Consider the following 20909-nt stretch of genomic DNA (forward strand, 5'->3'; position numbering starts at 1 on the left):
CCTCCTGCCCTCCAGGAAAGCCCCTGTGGGTGAGGATGCCCCACCGGCTTTGCTGCTGTAGGGAGGGTTGGACCCCCAAATCCTGGTGCTCCCTTGTGGTGGAGAGGTGAGTTCAGGCCTCTTGGTGCAGAGACTGTCCCATCCCAAGGGACACCCTGTCCCAGAGGTGTCTGGGATGTCCTGGAGCATCCCTGTCCACAGCCAACAGGGTTGTTGGAGGCTGTTCAAGGTGACGGTCAGGACACGGCGCCCAGACCTCCTGTCCCTCCTGGCCCTGAGCGAGTCCTCCCTGTGCAGGGACACTTGTGCCAACCGTCTCCCCAGGAGTCCTGCCGTGTCTCCCAGTGTCCCTGGTGTCACTTTACCATGGCAGGGGGACACTCAAGGGCGTGACATCCTGGGGACAGAGCCACACTCCTTCCCCCACCCCACCAGGCCTTGCTGTTGGCACCATCCTGGGACTGGCAGGGCGAGAGGGACGTGGGGTGGCGGTGACAGGTCCCCAGCTGTGGGGGCAGTGGGGACACTGGTGAGCCTGGCACCCGTCTGGGTGGCTGTGCTGGCTGATCCCACAGCGGGGGGGTGTCCCTGTGAGTTTATCCTCCCCGGCGATGGTATAACAGGAATGAATTAGCACGTCGTGACGTCAGGCAGCACATGAGCTGCAGCACTTGCTCCCCCCCAGCTCCCCTAATGAGCTGCTCCCCCCACCACCCATATCCCCCCTCCAGCCTTTATTTCTCCTCTGTGAAAAATTTTCTGGAAATTTCCTTGTTTTCCTTCTTTTTCTTGCTTGGGAACTCGGCGGGTGATTCCTACAGGATGGACAGGGAGGGGGTGGCAGCACCCTGGCAGTCTGGGGGTGCCCTGGGGATGGAGGTGGCAGTGCCCTGGGGATGGGGGTGGCAGTGCCCTGGGGATGGGGGTGACAGTGCCCTGGCAGTCTGGGTGTGTCCTGGGGATGGGGGTGGCAGTGCCCTGGCAGTCTGGGGGTGTCCTGGGAATGGGGGTGTCCTGGGGATGGGGGTGGCAGTGCCCTGGCAGTCTGGGGGTGCTCTGGGGAGGATGGGGACAGCTGCATGGGGGGATGTTGTCCCCACTGCTGAACCCTCCACCTCCCACTGACTCCCAGTGGATTAGGGGCCGGCAGGAGCTGGCAGGGAGCCGGAAAGGTGTGGGGAGGGGGTGGGAGGGGTCAGCAGGGGGGGCTTTGCATAGAGATTGAAGCCCAGGACCCCTCTGGACAATGGCACAGGTGAAAAGCCGGCCCGAATGGCTGCAAAGCTGTGTCTGCTGGGCCAATACACAACCCCCTGCAAGACCCCCGAGCCCCCCGTGCCTGCCCAGCCTGACTCGCTGTGGGGACAGGGGTTCTGTCCTCCTGTCCATCCGTTCATCCACCCCCCATGGTCGCCCAGTGCATCCTTAACTCCCCATTTCCTCTTGCCCCACAGCTGGACCACTCCCTGGGGGAAGCAGAGATCTCCCCGTTCCTATCCTCATCCCCATCCCCATTCCTGTCCCTATCCCCATTCCTGTTCCCATCCCTATCCCTGTCCCCATCTGCTCCCACTGCCTCTGGGCAGCAGCATCACCTGTGACCCCAGATCCCAAGGGTTTGGTAGAGACCCACCTATCCCACTTTCTCCCCTTCCTGATCCCAGCTCCAGAGGGGTCCCACAGATGTTGGGAAGGAGCCCGGAGGGGCCTTCCCACAGCAGGGGGGACACATGGGCTGGTGGCAGTGCCACCCATCCTTCCATGCAGTGTGGGATCGACGGGCACCGGGTGGCACCCAGCCATCCCCCACCCTCCTGCAGCTCTGCCACACTGGGAATGGAAAGTATTGACGGGAGCTGAGCTGGGCATCTGCCAAGGGAAGCGGCCACTCCAGAGCCAAATGCCTCGGTGATGGCTCCAGGGGACACGGGGACTTCCCTGGGTGCAGCAGGGTCAAGGGCAGGTGCCAGGAAGGCCTGGCCTCGGGCTGGGCATGGGAATGGGCACGGGGGTGAGCACGGCTTGTCCGAGCTCCCCAGGGAACTCAGACTGCCCCAAACCCAGCAGAAGGGGAACAAGAAGAGGCTGAGCCTTAAGCCTCGGTCCCCAGGTGTGTCACCCCTCCAGTGACTGGTGACATCAGACTGTGTGTGCGGACCTGAAATATCCTATCCCTGTGTCCCCTCAGAGCCCCAAAACACGAGTGGATCAGTCCATCCTCCATCTCCGCGTCCCCGCAGTGTCCCTGTCCCCTCCTGTGTCCCCACCCCTGACAGCGTCCCAGGGTCCCGCAGTCCCTGCTCCTCCCGCGTCCCCCCATCCCCTCCCACCTCCCCGCTCCCCCCGTGCCCGATGTCTCCCCAGCGTCTCCTCCACCCCGTCCCGCGCTCCCCGCGTGGTCCCCTCCCCGCCCCCGGCCCGCCCCGGTGGGCGGAGGGCGGAGCTCCCGGCGCGGAGTCGCTTCTTTGGATAAGAGGCACGGGGGCCACGGGGATGGGCAGGTGGAGCGTGTGAGGGCACCGGGAGCAGCAGCGCCAATCCCCCCGACGGCACTTTTTGGGGGCTTTTCGGGTGTTTTGGTGTGTTTTTTGCGGAGTTTGTTTTTTTTGCCCGCCTCTCCCTTGGCCGATCCCGGTCCGCCGCGGGTCGCCGCCCCCCCGGGACCACCGGGCATGGAGGGGGCGGCGGGAGCCCAGCGAGGCGGGCAGCGCTGACAGGACCCGGTCCCGCGTCCCGGGGACCCCCATGAGCGGCTGAGCGGGGCCGGTGCCCCCCGCCCGTCCATGGGCGCGCTGGAGCCGGGCACCGGAGCCCCCCGCCCCGCCGCCCCCATGCTCAGCGCCGCCGCCACCTTCGCCAAGGAGCCGCCGGGCCCCCGGGACGCCGCCGCCTCTTACTACGGTGATGGAGGGGGAGCAGAACCGGGAGCCCCCCCGCTCCCCTACGGCGCTCCCGGCAGCTTCGGCGGCCGGTTCCTGGGGCCGTGCCCGCCGTACCGGGCGCCGCCGCCTCCCGCAGCCCCTGTGGAGGGTTACGGGGGCGCCGAGGGCGGTTTCGGCGGCGGGGGGAGCCCGTTGTGCCCCCCGCTCTGTGCCCTGCCCGGGTACCGCGCGGCGGGGAAGGTGCAGGTGATGCTCAACAACTACCCGCTCTGGGCCAAGTTCCACAAGCACCAGACCGAGATGATCATCACCAAGCAGGGCAGGTGAGCGGGAACACCGGGAGAGAACGGGGAAAACGGGGGTGGACCGGGGCGAGGGATCGGCGGGGACCGGGAGGCACCGGGAGGTGGGACAGGCGGGGCACTGGGAGGAACTGGAGGGGACTGGATGTTACCGGGACGGACCGGCGGGGCTCCGGCGGGACCGGCGGGGACCGGGGCAGGGGATTGTCGGGAAATCAGCGGGGAAATGGAGCGGGGAACTGATGGGGCATCGAGGAGAATTGGGATATACCAGGGCGGGCGACTGGCAGTGGCACCGGGACCTGCGTGGACACCGGAGGTGGTGGGGGACTGGTGTGGGCAGGGGTACAGGCACAGGGGGATGCCAGAGTGGGCACACCAGTGTGGACAGGGGTACAGGCACAGGGAGATGCCAGAGTGGGCACACCAGTGTGGACAGGGGTACAGGCACAGGGGGCTGCGAGGGTGGGCACACCAGTGTGGGCAGGGATACAGGCACAGGGGGCTGCGAGGGTGGGCACACCAGTGTGGGCAGGGGTACAGGCACAGGGGGCTGCGAGGGTGGGCACACCTGTGTGGACAGCCGGGGGTGGCTGTGGTGATGGACGGCGGGCCAGACCAGACACCACCAGGACTTGTTTTCTATGGAATTGAGAATTGTTGAAAGGAAAAGGGGGTCTGAGGAGTGTTCTCAGCTGTACCAGAGTGGGACAGGGGTTGTCCAGACCCCCCCCATATCAGGAAGCTGGCAGAGGGGGAGCCAGTGCCAGGGGCCTGGAGGCAGCATTTGTTTGTCCTCAACCCACGGGCTGGATCCAGAGCTCAGAGTTGCAACAAGTAGTGAGAGCCCACAGCCACCCGATGAGCACCGTGTGTGTGTGTGGGGGGGGGGGGGTGGGTGGGTGACACCCCCTCTACTCACTTTCCAGATGGAAATGCCCCTCTCCTCTGTGGGGCAGGGCAGGTACCTCCCTTGTGCCCGGGGAAGGGGCACCATTTTGGCAACATCCGGTGCGGAAAATGCTCTTGGTGATGCCGTGGCCAGACACCCACTGTCCCCTCTGTGCTTCCCCCACTGTGGGGTGTTCACAGGGTGTGAGTTCCCAGGGCTGGGGGGTAAAATTCACCCCACCTCTGCCAACATCCCTGTTTGAGGGTCTGCAGGGGACTGAGGGGCAATGGAGTCACCAGGACTTGGAGCAAGGGAAGCCCAAAATGCCGAGCCCATCCTTTGGCCCCACACCAGTGTGGGGTGGGTGAGGGCAGCCAGGCCCTGGGCTGCATTTTGGGGGCCTCAGTGGGGTTGTGCTGGGGTGAGGAGGGGAAGAGGAGCATGGCAGGGCCAGACACAGGGCTCAGCCACCACCACACCAGCCTGAGGGGTTCCAAAAATCCACGCCAAGGGGAAAACAGTGCAGCACACCCCTGCTGTGTGCTCAGCAGCTGGCAGAGACCCCTCCACCCCTCCTGCTGCGCCATCCCCCCACCTCCCGCTGCCATCCCTCCGCCCAGGGGGTCTCTTTCTGCCCAGCGCCGGGGCCGCCGGCAGCGCTGCCCCTTCCCTCCCTCGGCCGAGACAGATGGTGTCACTTCGATGCTGAGACCAACCTGCTTAATGTGTTGGAAGTCTAAACACGTTAGGGCCGCTTGGTTTGCCACGGCCCTTCCCAAGCCTGATCCCCCCGCTGGGCTCGGGGCCGCTCGGAGCGAACCAGCCCTGGCACAGAGTGGGTGACGTGTCCCCAGCGCTGGCCGAGGGGGTGGCAGGGGTGGCAGGGGTGGCAGGGGTGGCAGAGGTGGCAGGGGTGGCAGGGGTGCCAGGGTGGCAGGGGTGGCAGGGTGGCAGGGGTGGCAGGGGTGGCAGGGGTGGCAGGGGTGGCAGGAGTGGCAGGGGTGGCAGGGGTGCCAGGGTGGCAGGGGTGGCAGGGGTGGCAGGGGTGGCAGGGGTGGCAGGGGTGGCAGGGGTGGCAGGCACCCCAAATGGTTCTTCCTTGTACGTCATCGTGGTTCAGGTCTTACAGAAACACACTGAAATTCCACTTCTGTCCTCTCCTCTTTCCCAGCCATCGTGGTGGGTGCTGGGGCAGCGTCGGGATCTGGTGCTGGGGGGCTGGAGAATGGGGTGACCCCCGAGTGCCCGTCCTCTCTGCCCCACTCTGTGTTTGCCACCAGCTGCCAGCCTGAAAATGGGCAATTTTGGGGCTCTTTTTCCATCTCCATCCCTCACAACTGCCCTGCAGAGGGGCTGGGGGCTGGGGGGGTGGTTTGCTCTGTGCCCAGGGGGGCTCACAGCAAACCCAGCCCGTGGAGACGTCAAAGAAAGAGCCACAAAACATCCGTTTCCCCCAACCCTGAGCTGCTTTTGCAAAACTCGGTGTGCAAGGCCAGGCTGCAGCACTGCTGAGACACAGGAAAAACCCCAGAGTGGGGGCTCGAGGGGGATGTGAGCCCCAGAGTGGGGACCCACCAGGCTGGCGGGCTCTAGGGCAGGGCAGGGGACACTTTCCTGCCCTGCTGTTGGCACAGGTGACTCATCTCACCAGGCTATGCTGGTCCCTCAATGCTGGTGTCCTTGGGGTGCAGCCACCCGTGTGTCCATGAAGAGAAGTTGAGGCTGGGTGGGAAATGGTGGCACTGGGATGAACCTGGTTAGGCACTGGGATGGACCTGGTTAGGCACTGGGATTTAACCTGGTTAGGCACTGGGATTTAACCTGCTGCCACCTTTTTTGCCCTCTCCTGCCCCTCTGCCCCGGCTCCAACACACCGTCCCATGCCATCCCAGCCCATCCCATGCCATCCCAGCCCCAACCATGCCCAGTAAAGATAAATTCCTACTGGTTTCCCACAAAGGTCCCCATCCTGCCTCCACCCCACGGCTCTCGGGGCTCAGCCAGGGCAGGATTTCTGTGGAAAGCCCCAAGGACTCGCCAGCACCCCGACTGCGACTGGCCTGGGGAATTCCTGCCGTGGGGCTCTGCGGTGAAACCGGGGCTGGCTCTGCCTTTTGGGGGTACACAGGGAGTGGCTTTGCCCTCTGTGGGAACTCAGGGGCTGGCCCTGATTTATGGGAGTACAGATGAGCTGTCTTTGCATTTAGGGGGCACTCAGTGCAGCCTTTGCAGGTGCAGGGACTCTCTTTGCATTTGGGGACACAAGGGATGGCATTTCCTTTGGAGGGGACACTGGGAATGGCTTTGGGGACACAGGGGCTGGCATTGCCTTTGAAGGGGACACAAGGGACAGCTGTGCAGATGCCAGGGCTGGGTTTGCACTTGGCAGACACAAGATCTGGCTCTGGTTTGAGGGGTGCTGGGGGTGGCCGTGCATGTGGGGGGGCACAAGGGCTGGTGCTGCCTTTTTGGGGGGCTCAGGGGTGGTTTTCTGGGCTGGCAGTGCCCGTCCCCATGCAGGCTGAGCTGTGGGGACGTGCTGCCCAGCTGGCTGGACACAGTGGTGCAGCCATGTCGTGATATGTCACATGTCATGCTGTGCTGTAACATGTAGCTGTGCTGTGTCACCTGCACCATGCAGCACAGCTGTGCCACACAGCCCTGTGCAGGTGTGCCATGCCCTGCCACCAGGCCATGTCACAGTGCCATGTCACATTGCCATGTCCCCATTGCTGTGCCACTATGCCACGTCACCATGACATGTGTTTCCATGCCACCATGCCATGCCACCATGTCACCACACCGTGCCATGCAGCTGTGCCATGTCACCATGATGTGCATTGGTGTGCCATCATGCCATGTCACTGTGCCATGCATTGCTGTGCCACCCTGTCATGTCACTGTGCCCCTCTGCCATGTCACTGTGCCCCTCTGCCATGTCACTGTGCCACCCTGCCATGTCACTGTGCCCTGCATTGCCACGCAGCCATGACATGTCCCCATGCCAAGCATTGCTGTGCCACTCTGCCATGTCACTGTGCCACCCTGCCATGTCACTGTGCCCCTCTGCCATGTCACTGTGCCACCCTGCCATGTCACTGTGCCCTGCATTACTGTGCAGCCGTGCCATGCCATGCTGCTATGCCATGTCACTGTGCCATGCATGTCCGTGCCACCACTCCATGTCACCACGCCATGCATTGCCATGGATTCCTGTGCCACCGTGCCTGTCACCATGCTGTTTCCAGCAGCCATTCCATGTCACCGTGCCATGTCCAGCAGCCATGCCATACCACTCTGCCAAGTCACCGTGCCATGTCCAGCAGCTATGTCATGCCACCATTCCGTGTCACCATGCCACGCATTGCCATGCCACCACTCCATGTCCCCACGTCGTGCATTGCCACACCACCGTGTCACGTCCCCGTGCCACGTTCAGGTGCCGTGCCACAGCACCGTGCCATGTCCCCGTGCCACACAGCTGTGCCACACAGCCGTGCAGCGGGGGCTGCACCATCTCCCACGCGGCCGTGGTGGCTCCTGCGGTCACCGCGCTGCCGTCGGGGGAGGAGGCGGCTCAGGAAGCCGCAGCCGCCCCTCGATGCGCTGCCGGGGGGGTGGTGTAGGAGAGACACAACACCCTGCGGGGGTTGCGCTGCTGGACCTCCAGATTTTCCTTCCACCAGGTTCATCCTGGATGCGCTCCCTGTGTCCCCATCACCCCCGTGTCCGCAGGGCTGCGTCTCACCAGGTGTCCTCCTGACGCCCCGGGTGTGTCGGTGTGTCCCCAGCTCCCCGTGTCCCCTGGTTCCCTCCCTGTGACCACACGAGAGGTTCACACAGAGACTAAACCACGAGGCACCTCGAGAGCCGAGAAACAAAAACGCCGAGGGTGAAACGCGCGGTGCCCACCAGTTTTGTGGTGCTCAATGGGTGCTTAGTTGGGGCACCTCCCAAACCGCAGCGACCAAAGCCAGGGGAACCGAGTCCTGCCCGAGCAGCAGCCCCGGGACCTCGAGAGCCGGGGGATTTAAAAATAAAGGCGAGGCGAGCTTTGTTTCGGGTCTTGCCCCCACCCTGCCGTGCCCAGCCGGGCCGTGCGGTTTCACCGCGCAGCGTGTGAGAGCCGAGCCGCGCTCGCTGCTCCGCTGCCAGCGGAGGTTCGGGGCTCCCAACGGCGCTGGCGGAGCAAAGAGAAAAAAAAATCTAAAAAAAGCCTGGTTCTTTCCTCCCCGCTCCTTGCAGCAGCTCGGGCTGGTGCAACACCCGGGCTGGGTCTCGCCCCGCGGTCACCCGGCCCCGGGCTGGGCGCTGCGGCGTCCGGAGCGCGGCGGCATCGAGGTGGTTTAGAATGTGGCTGCACCTTTGATCGGTGGCAGGAACCCCCTTCCCTCGGCACAGCCGCGTCTTGCTCGCTCCAGAAGAGATGGGGGCGGCCGCTTTAGGGACACAAGTGAGGGGACGGGGTCTGTGCGGGCTCGGATGGAGCGCGGGGTACCCGGGATGTGCGGGAGCGCCGTTCGCACGGAGAGCACGTGTACAGCTCCTCACCAGGAGTGAGGGTTTCTCTATTCCTTTTTCGTTCTCTTTTTCTGCATATGTTATACTCTTCTTTTTCATCTTTTCTTTTTAAAAACATTTTTTCTTTATATTCTTATTTTTCTTTATATTTTTATTTTTCTTTATATTCTTATTTTTTTATATTTTTATTTTTCTTTATATTCTTATTTTTCTTTATATTCCTCTTCATCTTCTTCTCCTTTTTCTCCTCCTCCTCCTTCTTCTTTCTTATTATTTTCCTACTTTTTCTTAATCTTATTTTTTTGTTCATTTTGCTTACTCTTTACCTTCTTTTTCTTAATGTTAATCTTCTTTTACCTTTTTTTTCTCTTTTTCTGTTTCTTTTTCTTTCCTTCTTCTTTCTCTTTCTTTTTCCTTTTTCTTCTCTTTCTATTCCCCCCTGTCTCGCAAGGGCAATTTTGAGTCAGCGGCACCCGCTGACTTTTCTTTCCACCACTCTTTGCATTCCACTTCCCCGCTGCCGTGGCACTGCCCGAGCTCTGCTTCCTGCGGGGACCACAACCAATCCTGCCCGGTTCTGTGTGCCCCCAGCCCCTCGCTCTGCCCCTGGCAGCCCCCCAGCCCCAAGAGGTTCTGGATGAATCCCCTCTCATGTCGCGTGTGTCTCGCTCAGCTGGCAGAGCTGAAGGTCCCCGTGTCTCCCATGCCGGTTTGAAAGGGGCTCCAGAGATGGCTCATTAACGTGGGTGACACTAATTGGCAGGTCGGGCAGAGGGAGCAGGGCTGGTTTCCAGCTCCAGCCACCAAAATTCCCAAAGTTGCCAAAATCCCAAAATCTAAGAGCCGAGCTGAACCACAACCCTCACCACGGCTCGAGGTCCCACCATGACCCTGAGTTGGGTACTGGGGTGACTGGGGGCAATGATGGACATGAGAGACTGAACAGAGAGAGGGGAGGGAGAAATCCCACCGCAGAGCTGGGCTTTGGGGGTACACCCGGGGGCACAGCGGGGTGCAGCCCCTCTAGGGGTGGCAGCTGCATCCCCGTGGCCACAGGGTCCCCTCTGGCTGTCCCATCCTGTCCCCTTCCTGCCCTTGGCGCAGGCTGGCGCCCAGCCCGAAATAGCAGCGGTGTTGGTTTCCGATCCGGAAGGTGCTTGGGGAGGGGGAGGAAGATACCGGGGGGGAGGAATCGGCCCCGAGAGCAGCCCCCCAGCTGCCAGGGTCAGTCAGCTCCTCACGGGCACCCAGCCTGGCGCGGGAGGGGGGTGGGCATCGCGCTGCCTCAGTTTCCCCATCACCCCCCATGTGCTGCCCTGTGTGCCAGGGGCGAGCCTGGGGGTGACGGTGTCTGCGTCTCTGTCCCCTCTCCAGGCGCATGTTCCCCTTCCTCAGCTTCAACCTGTCGGGGCTCAACCCCGTGGCCCACTACAGTGTCTGCGTGGACGTGGTGCTGGTGGACCAGCACCACTGGCGCTACCAGGGTGGCAAGTGGGTGCAGTGCGGAAAAGCCGAGGGCAACATGCCAGGTACGGCCCCACCATCCCCTTCCTCATTCTCCTCGTGGTGCCAGGCACGGGCTAACCCCATCCTTGCTCCTTCCTTTGCCCAGGGAACCGCCTCTACCTGCACCCCGACTCGCCCAACACGGGCGCCCACTGGATGCGGCAGGAGGTTTCCTTCGGGAAGCTGAAGCTCACCAACAACAAGGGCGCATCCAACAACATCGGACAGGTGAGGGTCCTGCCGCCGTGCCAGGCTGGGCCGGGTCCCCGTGTGTCCCCCCCTGACGGCCCACTGCCCCCCCAGATGATCGTGCTGCAGTCGCTGCACAAGTACCAGCCGCGGCTGCACGTGACGGAGGTGAAGGAAGGGGAGGGGGAGGGCGGGTACCCCTCCCCGCACACCCACACCTTCGCCTTCCCCGAGACCCAGTTCATCGCCGTCACAGCCTACCAGAACGCCGACGTGAGTACGAGACCCCTCCCAGTCCCTGCCTTGGGGGTACCCACCAAAAAGTCCCCCCCAGCAGCGCAGGAACTCCAGCAACCTCCCCAGCATCCTCCCAGGGCCACAGAAACCAGTGATACATCCCAGTACCATCCCAGTAACCCCAGTAACGTGCCAGGAGCAGCCCCTGGTAACTGCCCCAGCATCCAGCACCCAAAACCCCCATGGCATCCCCCAGGACCCCCTGTCTGCCAACACTCCTGTCTGCAGCATCTCTGCACCCCGTGCAAACCCTCAGCATCCCAGTATCTGCTGCTGCAGCCCTTCAGCATCCCAGTGCCTCCCCCTGGATCGTTTCAGCATCCCAGAACCCCTCCCTGTATCCTCTGCATCCCCTCAGCTTCCCCTTCAACATTCCAGCTTCCCCCCAGTACTCCCCCCACATCTCCTCAGCATCCCAGTAGCCCACACCCAGTACCCCCCGCACTGGAAATGGGAGGGATTCTGGCAGAGTGGGAGCTGCTCGAGGGAAAAGGGATAGTGGGGACACCCTGGAAGGGGACAAGCTGTCAGCAGCCACCCCCCCACTCCGTGTCCCCCCAGATCACCCAGCTGAAGATCGACCACAACCCCTTCGCCAAAGGATTCCGGGACAACTTTGACTCGTGAGTGCCCCCCCTTTCCCTCCCGCCGGTCCCTCCCCTGCCCCGCCTGGCAGGAGGGCACCTCTCGATCCCACCCTGTGCCCCTCAGGATGTACACGACCTCGGAGAGCGACCGCCTCACCCCGTCCCCGCCCGAGGGTCCCGGCTGCCAGCAGCTCCTGCCAGCCCCCCGCTTCCAGCCCTTCCTGCCAGAGCAGTACCCGCTGCCCCCCGGGCGCTTCTTCGGCGGGGAACGGGGGGCTCCACTGTCGCTGCCCCCCAAAGACCCGCCCCACTGGTACTTTTCCCCCCAGCAGCCCCCCGCCGCAGGGGCGCTGGAATACGGCGGCTACGACGGCGGGTACGGCGGGGGCAAACTGGTGCCCTACGGGGTGAAACCCTTCGCTCTGCCGCCCACCCCGCACCCGCCCCTGCCCTACTACCCCGAGGGGCCGGGGGGCTTCGGGGTGCCGGGGGGCTGGAGCCCCGGGCAGTACGGCCCCAAGGGCAGCGCCGGGGCCCTGGGCTGGTACCGGGAGCCCCGGGAGGAGAAAGGGAAGGAGATGGAGGGCTGGGCCCCCGAGCCCCCCGCCGCCGCCTCGGGGGACTCGTCGGACTCGGGGCTGTACGAGTGCAAACGGCGGCGGGTGTCCCCGTACCCCTCCAGCACCGAGAGCTCCCCCCCGGCCCGCAACGGGGACCTCTACGACAAGGACCCGGTCACCGACGGCGGCTACTACGGCTTCTACGGCAACTGAGCCTCCCCCGGCACCGCAAACCCGGGGGCGAGGGGTCCTGTGTGCCCTCCCCCGCTGTTTAACACCCATATCCTGGGCAGACTCGAGTGGGAGGGGGTCCTGCAGCCAGACAATCAGCCCCCGGTGCCACCCCGGTGGGGCCGCGGGGGCGAGCGGGGAGGGAAAGGGGGGGATGCTGAGGGTTTTTTTTTGTTGTCGGTGGTTTTTAAGGGCGGGGGTGGGTAATACTGAAGTATTTATTGAGCACCCCCCGTGCCAGGCGTGGGGCGGGGGGGCAGCAGCATATCGCAATAAAGGGGACACTGTGGGGACTCTGCTCAACTCTCTGTGTGGGGGAGGGAAACTGAGGCACTGGGGGGGCTTAAGGGACTTGTGCCCACCCCATCCTGGGATAGCAGGGGGTCCTGAGCCCTGGGAGTGGTGCAGAGCGGGGAGGAAAAAACTCTCTGCACACCCAAACACTTCACAGCCTTTATTAGAGCAGCCTCTGTGCACAGTCTGGGGGGAGGGCAGAGGGATCTTCCCGCCCGCGGGCACCCCACGACCCCCTGTTCCCCCCCTCTCCCAGGCACCCTGTGCCCCTGCCCCAAAGTGCCCCAGGTGTCCCCAGGGCTCTGCCCCGGGTTGGAGGGGGGACATTGCCAGTGCCCCCCACCCCACTTTTATATCACAGTTTTATTTAAACACCAGCAAAATGGCTCGGAGTGGGGGGACACTGCACCCCCCAGTGCTGGGGGGACCAGCCCCACTGCTGGGCACCACTGCTGGGATGAGCTGGGGGGGCTCAGAGCCCCGTGGGGAGGGGCTACCACAGCACTGCACTGTCCAGGTGGGCAAAGCCGGGGTCCAGGCGCAGCTTCCAGTAGGTGTTGTTGGTGACCCACGACTCCTTGCCATTGGCATCCGTCAGCCGCCTGGGGGTGGGGTGGGGGGCATGTTTGGGGTGGCCTTGGCACCTCCAGAGGGGTTTTCCCATTCTCTGAGACCCCTGTGTCCCACTGAGCCACGGAGTGCCTTTGGGACTCCCAGGGGGTCTCTCCATTCCTTGACAGCCCCCACATCCCTCTGAGAGTCCCACATCCCCCTGAGAGCCCCATATCCCCCTGAGAGCCCCATATCCCCCTGAGAGCCCCATATCCCCCTGAGAGTCCCACATCCCCCTGAGAGCCCCATATCCCCCTTAGAGCCCCATAACCCCCTGAGCCATGGGTTGTCCTCAGGATCCCAAGAAGAGTCTCCCCATTCCATAAGAGCCCCACAAACCCCTGAGCCATGGGGTGTCCTCAGGATCCTGAGAAGAGTCTCCCCATTCCATAAGAGCCCCATAACCCCCTGAGCCATGGGTTGTCCTCAGGATCCCAAGAAGAGTCTCCCCATTCCATAAGAGCCCCACAAACCCCTGAGCCATGGGGTGTCCTCAGGATCTTGAGAAGAGTCTCCTCATTCCACAAGAGCCCCACAAACCCCTGAGCCATGGGGTGTCCTCAGGATCCTGAGAAGAGTCTCCTCATTCCATAAGAGCCCCACATCCCCCTGAGCCACAGGATGTCCTCAGGATCCTGAGAAGAGTCTCCTCATTCCATAAGAGCCCCACATCCCCCTGAGAGCCCCACAAACCCCTGAGCCACGGGGTGTCCTCAGGATCCTGAGAAGAGTCTCCTCATTCCACAAGAGCCCCACAACCCACTGAGCCATGGCATGCCCTCAGCACTCCCATGGGGTCTCCCCAACCCATAAAATCCCCACATCCCCCTGATCCAGGGAGTGCCCCAGCCCTGGAAACCCCTCCCAGGCCGGACCTGAAGAACCGAGCCTGGTGGGTGATGTTGTTCTCCTCCATGACACGGCGCCGGTCCCGCTGCAGCTGCTCGATCTGCCGCTTCTGCGCCTCGGCCGCCGGCACGTTCCCTTCCTCCAGGTACCTGGTGGGGCAGGACACGGCTGTGACGAGCTGGGTGGCCCCAGCCTGTCCCCTCCCTGGGGCCGGGGTGCCACTCACAGAATCACAGAATCATAGAATCACAGAATCAGAGACTATTCTGAGTTGGAAGGGACCCACAAGGATCACTCACCGCTGGTCGGGGCGCAGCCGGGTGTCCGTGGAGGGCAGGACCCTGCGCAGCTCCGGCGTGAGCTCGTTCAGCTCCAGGGCAAACTGGGTGAAGCCGTAATTCCTCTCGTGGTCACGGGGCATGGGGTCTGTGGGGAGCAGGGTGGGGACAGCGCTGAGACCCCCCAGATTGGGGTAAAACACCCCTCAGGGTGGGATATCCCCCACCAAGGTGGGGTAACTCCTCCAGTGGTGGGATATCGCCCACCAGAGTGGGGTAACTCCTCCAGGGGTGGGGTAACTCTCCCACCAGGGTGGGATAACTCCCCCAGGGGTGGGGTAACTCTGCCCAGGGTGGTCCCTCCAGTCCTTACTGGCTTTCCAGACGCACTGGCCTGGGGCAGGTCCGCGGTGCAGCCCCTCGTGCCACTTGCCCGCCAGGCGCTCCACGGTGGTCCCGCTGCGGCTCAGCACGGCCCCCTGCACCTCGTTGGCACCCGCGCCCCAGTACCGAGCCTGTGGTCACCGGGAGCTGGGTGGGGGTCCGGGGGGGCCAGGAGGGAGGGGAGGGGCTAATGGGAAAGGGCAGGGCCATTGGGGAAAGGGTGGGGCCAAGAGTGATGGAAGGAGTCACTGGGAAAGGGTGGGGCACTAAGAGGTGGGGCTACTGGGAAAAGGGTGGGGCTACTGGGAAAAGGGCGGGGCTACTGGGAAAAGGGCGGGGCTACTGGGAAAGGGCAAGGCTATGGATTATGGCAGTGTCCTGAAAGGATGGAGCTGCTGGAAAACAGTGGGGCCAGGAGCAAGAGGTAGAGCTATGAGAAATGGTGGGGCCATGAGTGATGGGGTGGAGTTATTAAAAAGGGTGGGGCACTAAGGGGGTGGAGCCACTGGGAAAGGGCAGGGCTACTGGGAAGGGCGTGGCCAGAAAAGGGGCAGGGCAACAACACAATTCAGATTAGTGAGTCGGTGAAGGGGCAGGGCCACGCCAGAAGGGGCGGGGCCAGGAGATTTCGAGGCAGACAGGTAGAGTGCGGGCAGGTGGAAGGGCAGAGCAGGGCAGGGTGGGTGGGCACACCTTGCAGAAGGTGAGCTTGCAGTGGTAGGAGGCGTCGCGGGTGTTGCGGATCAGCACCTCCCCATAGTGCTCGATCCAGCGGGGGCCACTCAGCACGTTGTGGATGCACGTGGTCACCTTGTTCCACTCGTAGTGGTCCCCAGTCCTGCGGGCACCACCCACGTTGGCCAGGGAGGGAGGGCAGGGGGGCCCTGGGGGTCCCACCTGAGGGGCCGGGGTCTCACCTGGGCAGCTGGACATTGACGGTGCCCACGGGGACGATCTCCAGGGACTTGCCCCAGAATTTGTTCTTCCACCTCATGTCTGGGGAGGGGGTGGGAGGAGGTGAGACCCGCCAGTCCCCCCCACACCGGGAGGAGACCTCCCAGTGTCCAACACCCTTCTGGGCACTCACCTTGCCAGAAGATGAAGTTGTCGGACTCAGCGTGGCAGGCAGAGATGGGAGGGTGGTGGGAGACCTGGAGGGGGGGAAGAGGGACATGTCAGCCCCCTGCCTGGCTCCGTGCCCCGCCGTGCCCCCCGCAGTGCCCACCTGCTCGCTGATGAAGCGGAAGCCGCGGTCGGGCCGCACACACTCGTAGGTCTCACCCAGCACTGGGTTGAAGGGTTTGCTGCCCGCCCGGTAGTAGGTGGAGGCATAGGCAGACACGGCAAAGGCGGCCACGTACACCTGTCCCACAGCCACCACGGTGCTGTCACCACACTGGGGACAGCCACCCATCCACGGCTTCCCCCCGACCCTGCAGCCTGCCCTGTTCCCACAACTCCCAGGAGAGACGCGTTTCCTCAAGATCCCCTAAATCCTCAAACTCCCCAAGTCCCTCCATGTCCTCGAGCTCCTCCACGCTCTCCAAACATCCTAAAATCTCAAGCTCCCCAAGTCCCTCCATGTTATCAAGATCCTCCATGTCCCCTGAGCCTCACTGTGTTCCCAGCCTCGCTGTGCATCCCGAGCCCCCACTCCCGAGGCATCCTCTGAGTTCCACCATGACCCTGAGTCCCCGGTGTCCCCCACTCTCTGGCATGTCCCCCACTCTCCCCCGTGTCCCCCGCTCCCCTGCGTGTCCCCCACTCTCCGCCATGCCCCCCGCTCCCCCGGTGTCCCCTGCTGTCCCCTGCTGTCCCCACTCTCACCAGGCGCTGCCGGGGGTCGCGGGTGCGGCTGGCGCGGTCCAGGAGCGCGCTGTACTCCAGCTCCTCGCAGAGTCTTTGCAGCGTGTTGAGCGGCTCGTTCAGCTGCACGGGCAGCGCCACTCGGGATAGGTCCTTCCCCACGCTGCTCCGCAGGAGTCCCCACAGGCTCACGTCCCCCGACGGCGCGGGGGGAGCGGGCAAACGGCTCCGCCGCCGCGGGTCCGGCCCCGGCAGCTCCAGCGGCGGCGGCTCCGCCGGTAGCCCCGGGCGCTCCGCTCCTGCCGGGCACCGGGCGGTAGGATGGAGTCGGCCCTCACCCCCAGCCTCCCCTTCCCGGTGACCCCCTCTGCCCGTACCTGTCACGGGGCGGCCCGGCCCCCCCGGCTCGGTGGCCTCCTCGCAGACGCTGGTGGTGGCCTCGCTGATGCACGACTCGTCATCCGACGGCTGAGGAGGCGCAGGGACCGTTCGGGGAATGGAGGGGTATGGGGGATATCCCATGGAGAGGAGTGGGAGGGGGAATAGCGGGACGGGCCCCTCTGGAAGGATGGGATGAGACCCGGGATCCTGGGATGGGATGGGATGGGATGGGATGGGATGGGATGGGGGTGTCAGGACGGGGAGGGGGTGGTGGGCACCAGTGGGGGAACAGCGGCAGGGGGGGCTCTGGCAGTGCCGACCCCCCTCACCTGGCTTAGAGACTGAAGAGACCCCGAGCACGGGGAGGGAGGGGGCTGAAGGGAGCTGGGGGAGAGATGGGGACCAGGGGGAGCACAGGGGCTGGGGGCACTACGGGGAGCTGGGGGGGCAGCTCCTGGGCTGGCTAGTGAGGTGGGATGGGGAGAGAGAGTGGAGAGATGAACCCAGAGCAGCGAGAGATGGCAGGGGGGTCCGCAGAGCCCCCCACCAGCAGAGCCCCCCTCCAGCAGAGCCCCCCCACCTCATTCTCGGAGGAGCTGGCAGAGAGGAAGACCTCGCAGGCATCAAAGAACTCGGTGTGGGAGTCAGCCAGCGAGACGATGCTGCGGTTGGAGAGCTGCTGCTCCCGGCCCTTGGCGGGCAGCGCGTCAGGCTGCAGGGACAGCCACCACCTCAGCCCCCTGCCCCGGGGGGACCACCCAGAGACCCCCACCCCACCCCACCCCACCCCATCCACCCCCCTGACCTCGTCGGGGTGCAGCGAGGCAAAGGAGTCCAGGGTGGTGTCGGAGGACACAGAGAGGGAGTGGAAGCGGCGCAGGGAGGGCTGTGGAAGGACGGGGAGGTTGAGCCAAGCCCCCTGAATGGTCCCCTCCAGCCAGAATGGGGCTGAGTGAGGCTGAGACCCCGCAGCACCCACCAGCACCACCCTCCAGGTCCCCCCCAAGCAGGGCAGTGCTGCCCAGCCCTCCGTGGTCTCTCACCGCAGCGTTGCCGGCACTGCCGGGGCGCGGGGCCGGGCACTGCCGATCCAGCGCCTGCCTCATCTCCTCCAGACGGGCCCTCTCGGCCATCAGCGCGGCCACCACGCTGGTGAGCGAGCCGTGCACTGCCAGGGGACATGGACAGGAGTTGGACTGTGCCATGGCACCCCAAAACCCGCCAGGACCCCCATCGGGGCTCAGCCCACCCTGCCCCAGCCCACCTTTCTGGGCCAGGACCCAGAAGCTCCGCTGCAGCTGGCTGTACTCCGGGGGCAGCCCAAAGGGCAGCTGGCTCTGGGATGACTCCAGGTAGCGGGAGAGGTTGGGGACGGAGCCGTGCAGGCGGCCCACCTTGGGGGGACATGGGGTCAGTGAGGTGCCAGTGGGGTCTCTGCCCCCCAGGCACAGCAGAGCTCGGTGGGATTCCAGCTCACCCTCACCCTGCCGATGGTGTCGTCCTTGGCAAAGCTCTGGGTGCACCAGATCTTGGTTGTCCTACGGCCCTTCTTGGGCCTCTCTGTGGCAGCTGAGGGCTGTGAGGCAGAGGCAGGGGCTGGAGCAGGATCCTCCCCAGGAACAGGGGCTGCTCAGCCCCCTCACCTGCTGCTGCCCTGCTCACCTGGGCACCGGAGATGAGTGGGGCAGAGGGGATGCGGTGCAGGGCCTCCAGGTTTTGGAGCATTCCCGTCAGCTCCTGCAGCTTTGCCTGGCACTCCAACAGCTCTGCCAGGGGCACAGAGCAGGCCTGGTCAGGGAGGGGGCACAGGGCAACCCCCTTGCCCCACAGATGCCCTCCTGCCTCGCTCACCGGCTGAGCAGCGCTCCAGCCCCTCACTGTCCTTCAGCCAGGCGTTCACCTTGTCCCGGGAGCTGGCGAGCGTGGACAGGGCAGGGGCACTTCCCGAGGGCAGGATCCGTGTCCACTGGCCCTGTAGAAGGGAAAACAGGGCACTGCCACCAGGAGCCCCTCGCCCAGCCCCTGCCCTGCATCACCACCCCAAGGCATCACCCACCTGAGCACTGGTGGGGGTCCTCCCCGTGGACCCCCCTGTGGGACAGGGCTCGCCGTGGTGGTGGGAGCAGAGGCTGCTCACCCAGCTGGAGAAGAGCTCCGGGGACTTGATCTGGGGGACATGGGTGAGTTGCTGGGGGACAGAACCTGATGCCCCCAGCCCTGGGGGGTCCAAGTCCCACCCTGGCCCCCAGTGGCACCTTGAGGTGGTAAATGTTCTCCTCCGTGTCCAAGTCAACCCTCTGTGCTTTCTTGTTGACGGACATGACGGACTGGCGGACATCGATGGCACCGTGCAGTTTGCCCTTGAGGACCTGGGGGAGCCCCGGGATGCCTGTCAGGGGGAAGACCCCTCCTTCCTCAGGGGGGCCATGGGGGTCTCCCCCACCCTAAGCCCACGGGGAGGCTGTGTGGGCACAGCCTGGGCACACACTCACGTCCTGGCGCGTGGTGGCGTATTTCAGGATCCCGTTTTCCAGCACAAAGTACCGCTGGGGATGGAGAGGGAAAGGTGCTGAGGGGGGAGCAGAGAGCAGTCCCTGTAGCCCCCCCCGGGGGTCCAGGGGTCCAAATCGTGCCAGGACCAGCTGGGTGATGGCTCTTGGTGCCAGCTCTGCTCATTACCTTGTGCCAGCCCTTCAGGGGCCATTTCCTCTTCTTGAGCAGGTACCCCTCGTGCCTCTGCTGCTCCTGCCCTGGGCTGCCCTGGGCACGGGGCTCCTCCACCACCTCCCAGCTCTCTGAGCCCTGCAGGGACGAGGGTCAGCGTGGGGGTCCCTCAGCACCAGAGGCAGATGACACTTGGTACCCCCAGGTGACAGGACATCTCTGTGTCACCCTTCCTAAAGCGGTGTGAAGCCCCCCAAGGCCTCACAGCACCCCCAGTCAGCCTGTGTGCACCACTGGGGTCCCGCTGAGCACCCCCAAACCCAGAGCCCTCCAACCTGCTGGACGCTGCTGTGCTTGGAAGACACGGTGCTGTTGGAGCGGGATAGGGCTCTTTTCGGGGAGGACAGGTCCTTCTCGTGGCTGCCCATGGCTGGTGAGCAGAGGGGGGTGGGCCGAGCCCCCCGTGCTGTCCGGCCCGCCGGGGTGGGGGTCCGAGCTTGGCCCTCACGGCGGGAGCCGCTGCGAGGAGGGGACAGCAGGTCAGGGAGATCAGAGGGGGCACCGCCACCCTCAGCCAGGCCCCCACAGTGACAGGGGGTGGCAGGGGTCTCCCTGCCCCCTGGGAGTGGGGAGTCCTGCATGCCACCACTGCTGGCACCCAGAAACTTCTGCGTGAGACAGAGCCTTTGACCCTCCCCAGCCTTATCTCGGCTGCACCGCCCCGTCTGGGTTCAGAGTCCACCCCCGACGCCCCATGGACTGGGTGCCACAGGGCAACCCCACAGCGCGGGCACAGCCAGGGGGGGTGACACCGGTACAAAGACCTGGATCAACCCCAGTCCACCCTGGCACTGCCGAGTCAGGACATGAGCCCTCCAAACCCCGCCGTGACTGTGCTGCTTTCCAGTAGAGTGTTCCCTTTGCCCTTCCCGATTACAGGAGGGGAAACCGAGCCGGGGGAAACTGAGCCACCCTGGCACTGTCCCCGACAGGGGACCCTGGTGGCCTGGCTGCTGCTGGAGCACGGAGTCTGGGAATACCCTGGGAGGGCAGCCAAGCCCCGGCACTGGAGACCATCGTACCAATACCCGCGGCACCGGCACCCGCTGTACCGGTGACGGGGCACCGAGGAGTAACCACGGTACCGATACATAACCACGGTACCCAGAGATAACCCCAGTACCCAGAGATAACCACGGCACCGAGAGATAACCACGGTACCGAGAGATAACCACAGTACAGAGATAACCACGGTACCGAGAGATAACCACGGTACCCAGAGATAACCACGGCACCGGTAGCCGCGGCTTCGCATCCCCCGTCTCGGAGGGGAGGACACCGGGGGTCTCCCCTGCAGTCCCACTCCCTTCCCTGCCCATCCCCGCAGCTGCCCCCGGCGCTCATCGCCGACCCCTCGCCCGGGAGCGGGGCTGTGCCGGTGCCCCCGGGGGTTTCCATCCTCCGTGGGGGACAAACCCATCCCCGGTGTCGCCCCCCGGGGCAGCGGGGCCGGAGGGTGCCCGGTGCTCACCTGGGCGGGCGGAGGGCGGGCGGCGGGGGCCGGTCGCATCCTGCCCGGTGGCAGCAGGAAGCGGAACACGGAGGGCGGTGCGGAGCCGCTCGGCTCTGCCCCCTGCACCGTGGAGGACCGGAGCTGCCAGGATCGCCGGGAGC

The 20909-nt window shown here is 64.5% G+C and overlaps 2 protein-coding genes across 7 annotated transcripts; one reads left to right on the forward strand and one right to left on the reverse strand.

Moving 5' to 3' along the window:
• Nucleotides 1-2485: 2485 nt before the first annotated feature.
• TBX21 (T-box transcription factor 21) lies at nucleotides 2486-12030 on the forward strand. Its single transcript, XM_071577443.1, has 6 exons — nucleotides 2486-3205; nucleotides 9972-10126; nucleotides 10210-10331; nucleotides 10407-10565; nucleotides 11151-11212; nucleotides 11301-12030. The coding sequence occupies exons 1-6, from the start codon at nucleotides 2784-2786 to the stop codon at nucleotides 11947-11949; spliced, it is 1569 nt and encodes a 522-aa protein (XP_071433544.1). The 5' UTR covers nucleotides 2486-2783; the 3' UTR covers nucleotides 11950-12030.
• A 469-nt stretch (nucleotides 12031-12499) lies between these two features.
• Nucleotides 12500-20821, reverse strand: OSBPL7 (oxysterol binding protein like 7). Of its 6 annotated transcripts, XM_071577173.1 has the most exons (23): nucleotides 20767-20821; nucleotides 19571-19754; nucleotides 19251-19373; nucleotides 19064-19117; nucleotides 18827-18940; nucleotides 18628-18738; nucleotides 18423-18543; nucleotides 18234-18337; nucleotides 18049-18147; nucleotides 17836-17965; nucleotides 17615-17739; nucleotides 17377-17457; nucleotides 17152-17283; nucleotides 16568-16778; nucleotides 16212-16489; nucleotides 15610-15747; nucleotides 15472-15535; nucleotides 15302-15380; nucleotides 15078-15222; nucleotides 14374-14515; nucleotides 14022-14148; nucleotides 13749-13871; nucleotides 12500-12863 (listed from the first exon to the last, which is right to left on the reverse strand). In XM_071577173.1, the coding sequence occupies exons 2-23, from the start codon at nucleotides 19661-19663 to the stop codon at nucleotides 12755-12757; spliced, it is 2703 nt and encodes a 900-aa protein (XP_071433274.1). In that variant the 5' UTR covers nucleotides 19664-19754; nucleotides 20767-20821; the 3' UTR covers nucleotides 12500-12754. The 6 variants fall into 6 exon arrangements, with proteins under 6 accessions (XP_071433274.1, XP_071433273.1, XP_071433269.1 ...); XM_071577172.1 differs by lacking the exon at nucleotides 20767-20821 and having other exon boundaries at nucleotides 16568-16658; nucleotides 18055-18147; nucleotides 19571-19883; XM_071577168.1 differs by lacking the exon at nucleotides 20767-20821 and having other exon boundaries at nucleotides 18055-18147; nucleotides 19571-19883.
• Between the last annotated feature and the right edge of the window lie 88 nt (nucleotides 20822-20909).

The sequence above is a fragment of the Pithys albifrons genome, chromosome 25 (assembly GCF_047495875.1).
Source record: "Pithys albifrons albifrons isolate INPA30051 chromosome 25, PitAlb_v1, whole genome shotgun sequence".
Classification (NCBI taxonomy): domain Eukaryota; kingdom Metazoa; phylum Chordata; class Aves; order Passeriformes; family Thamnophilidae; genus Pithys; species Pithys albifrons.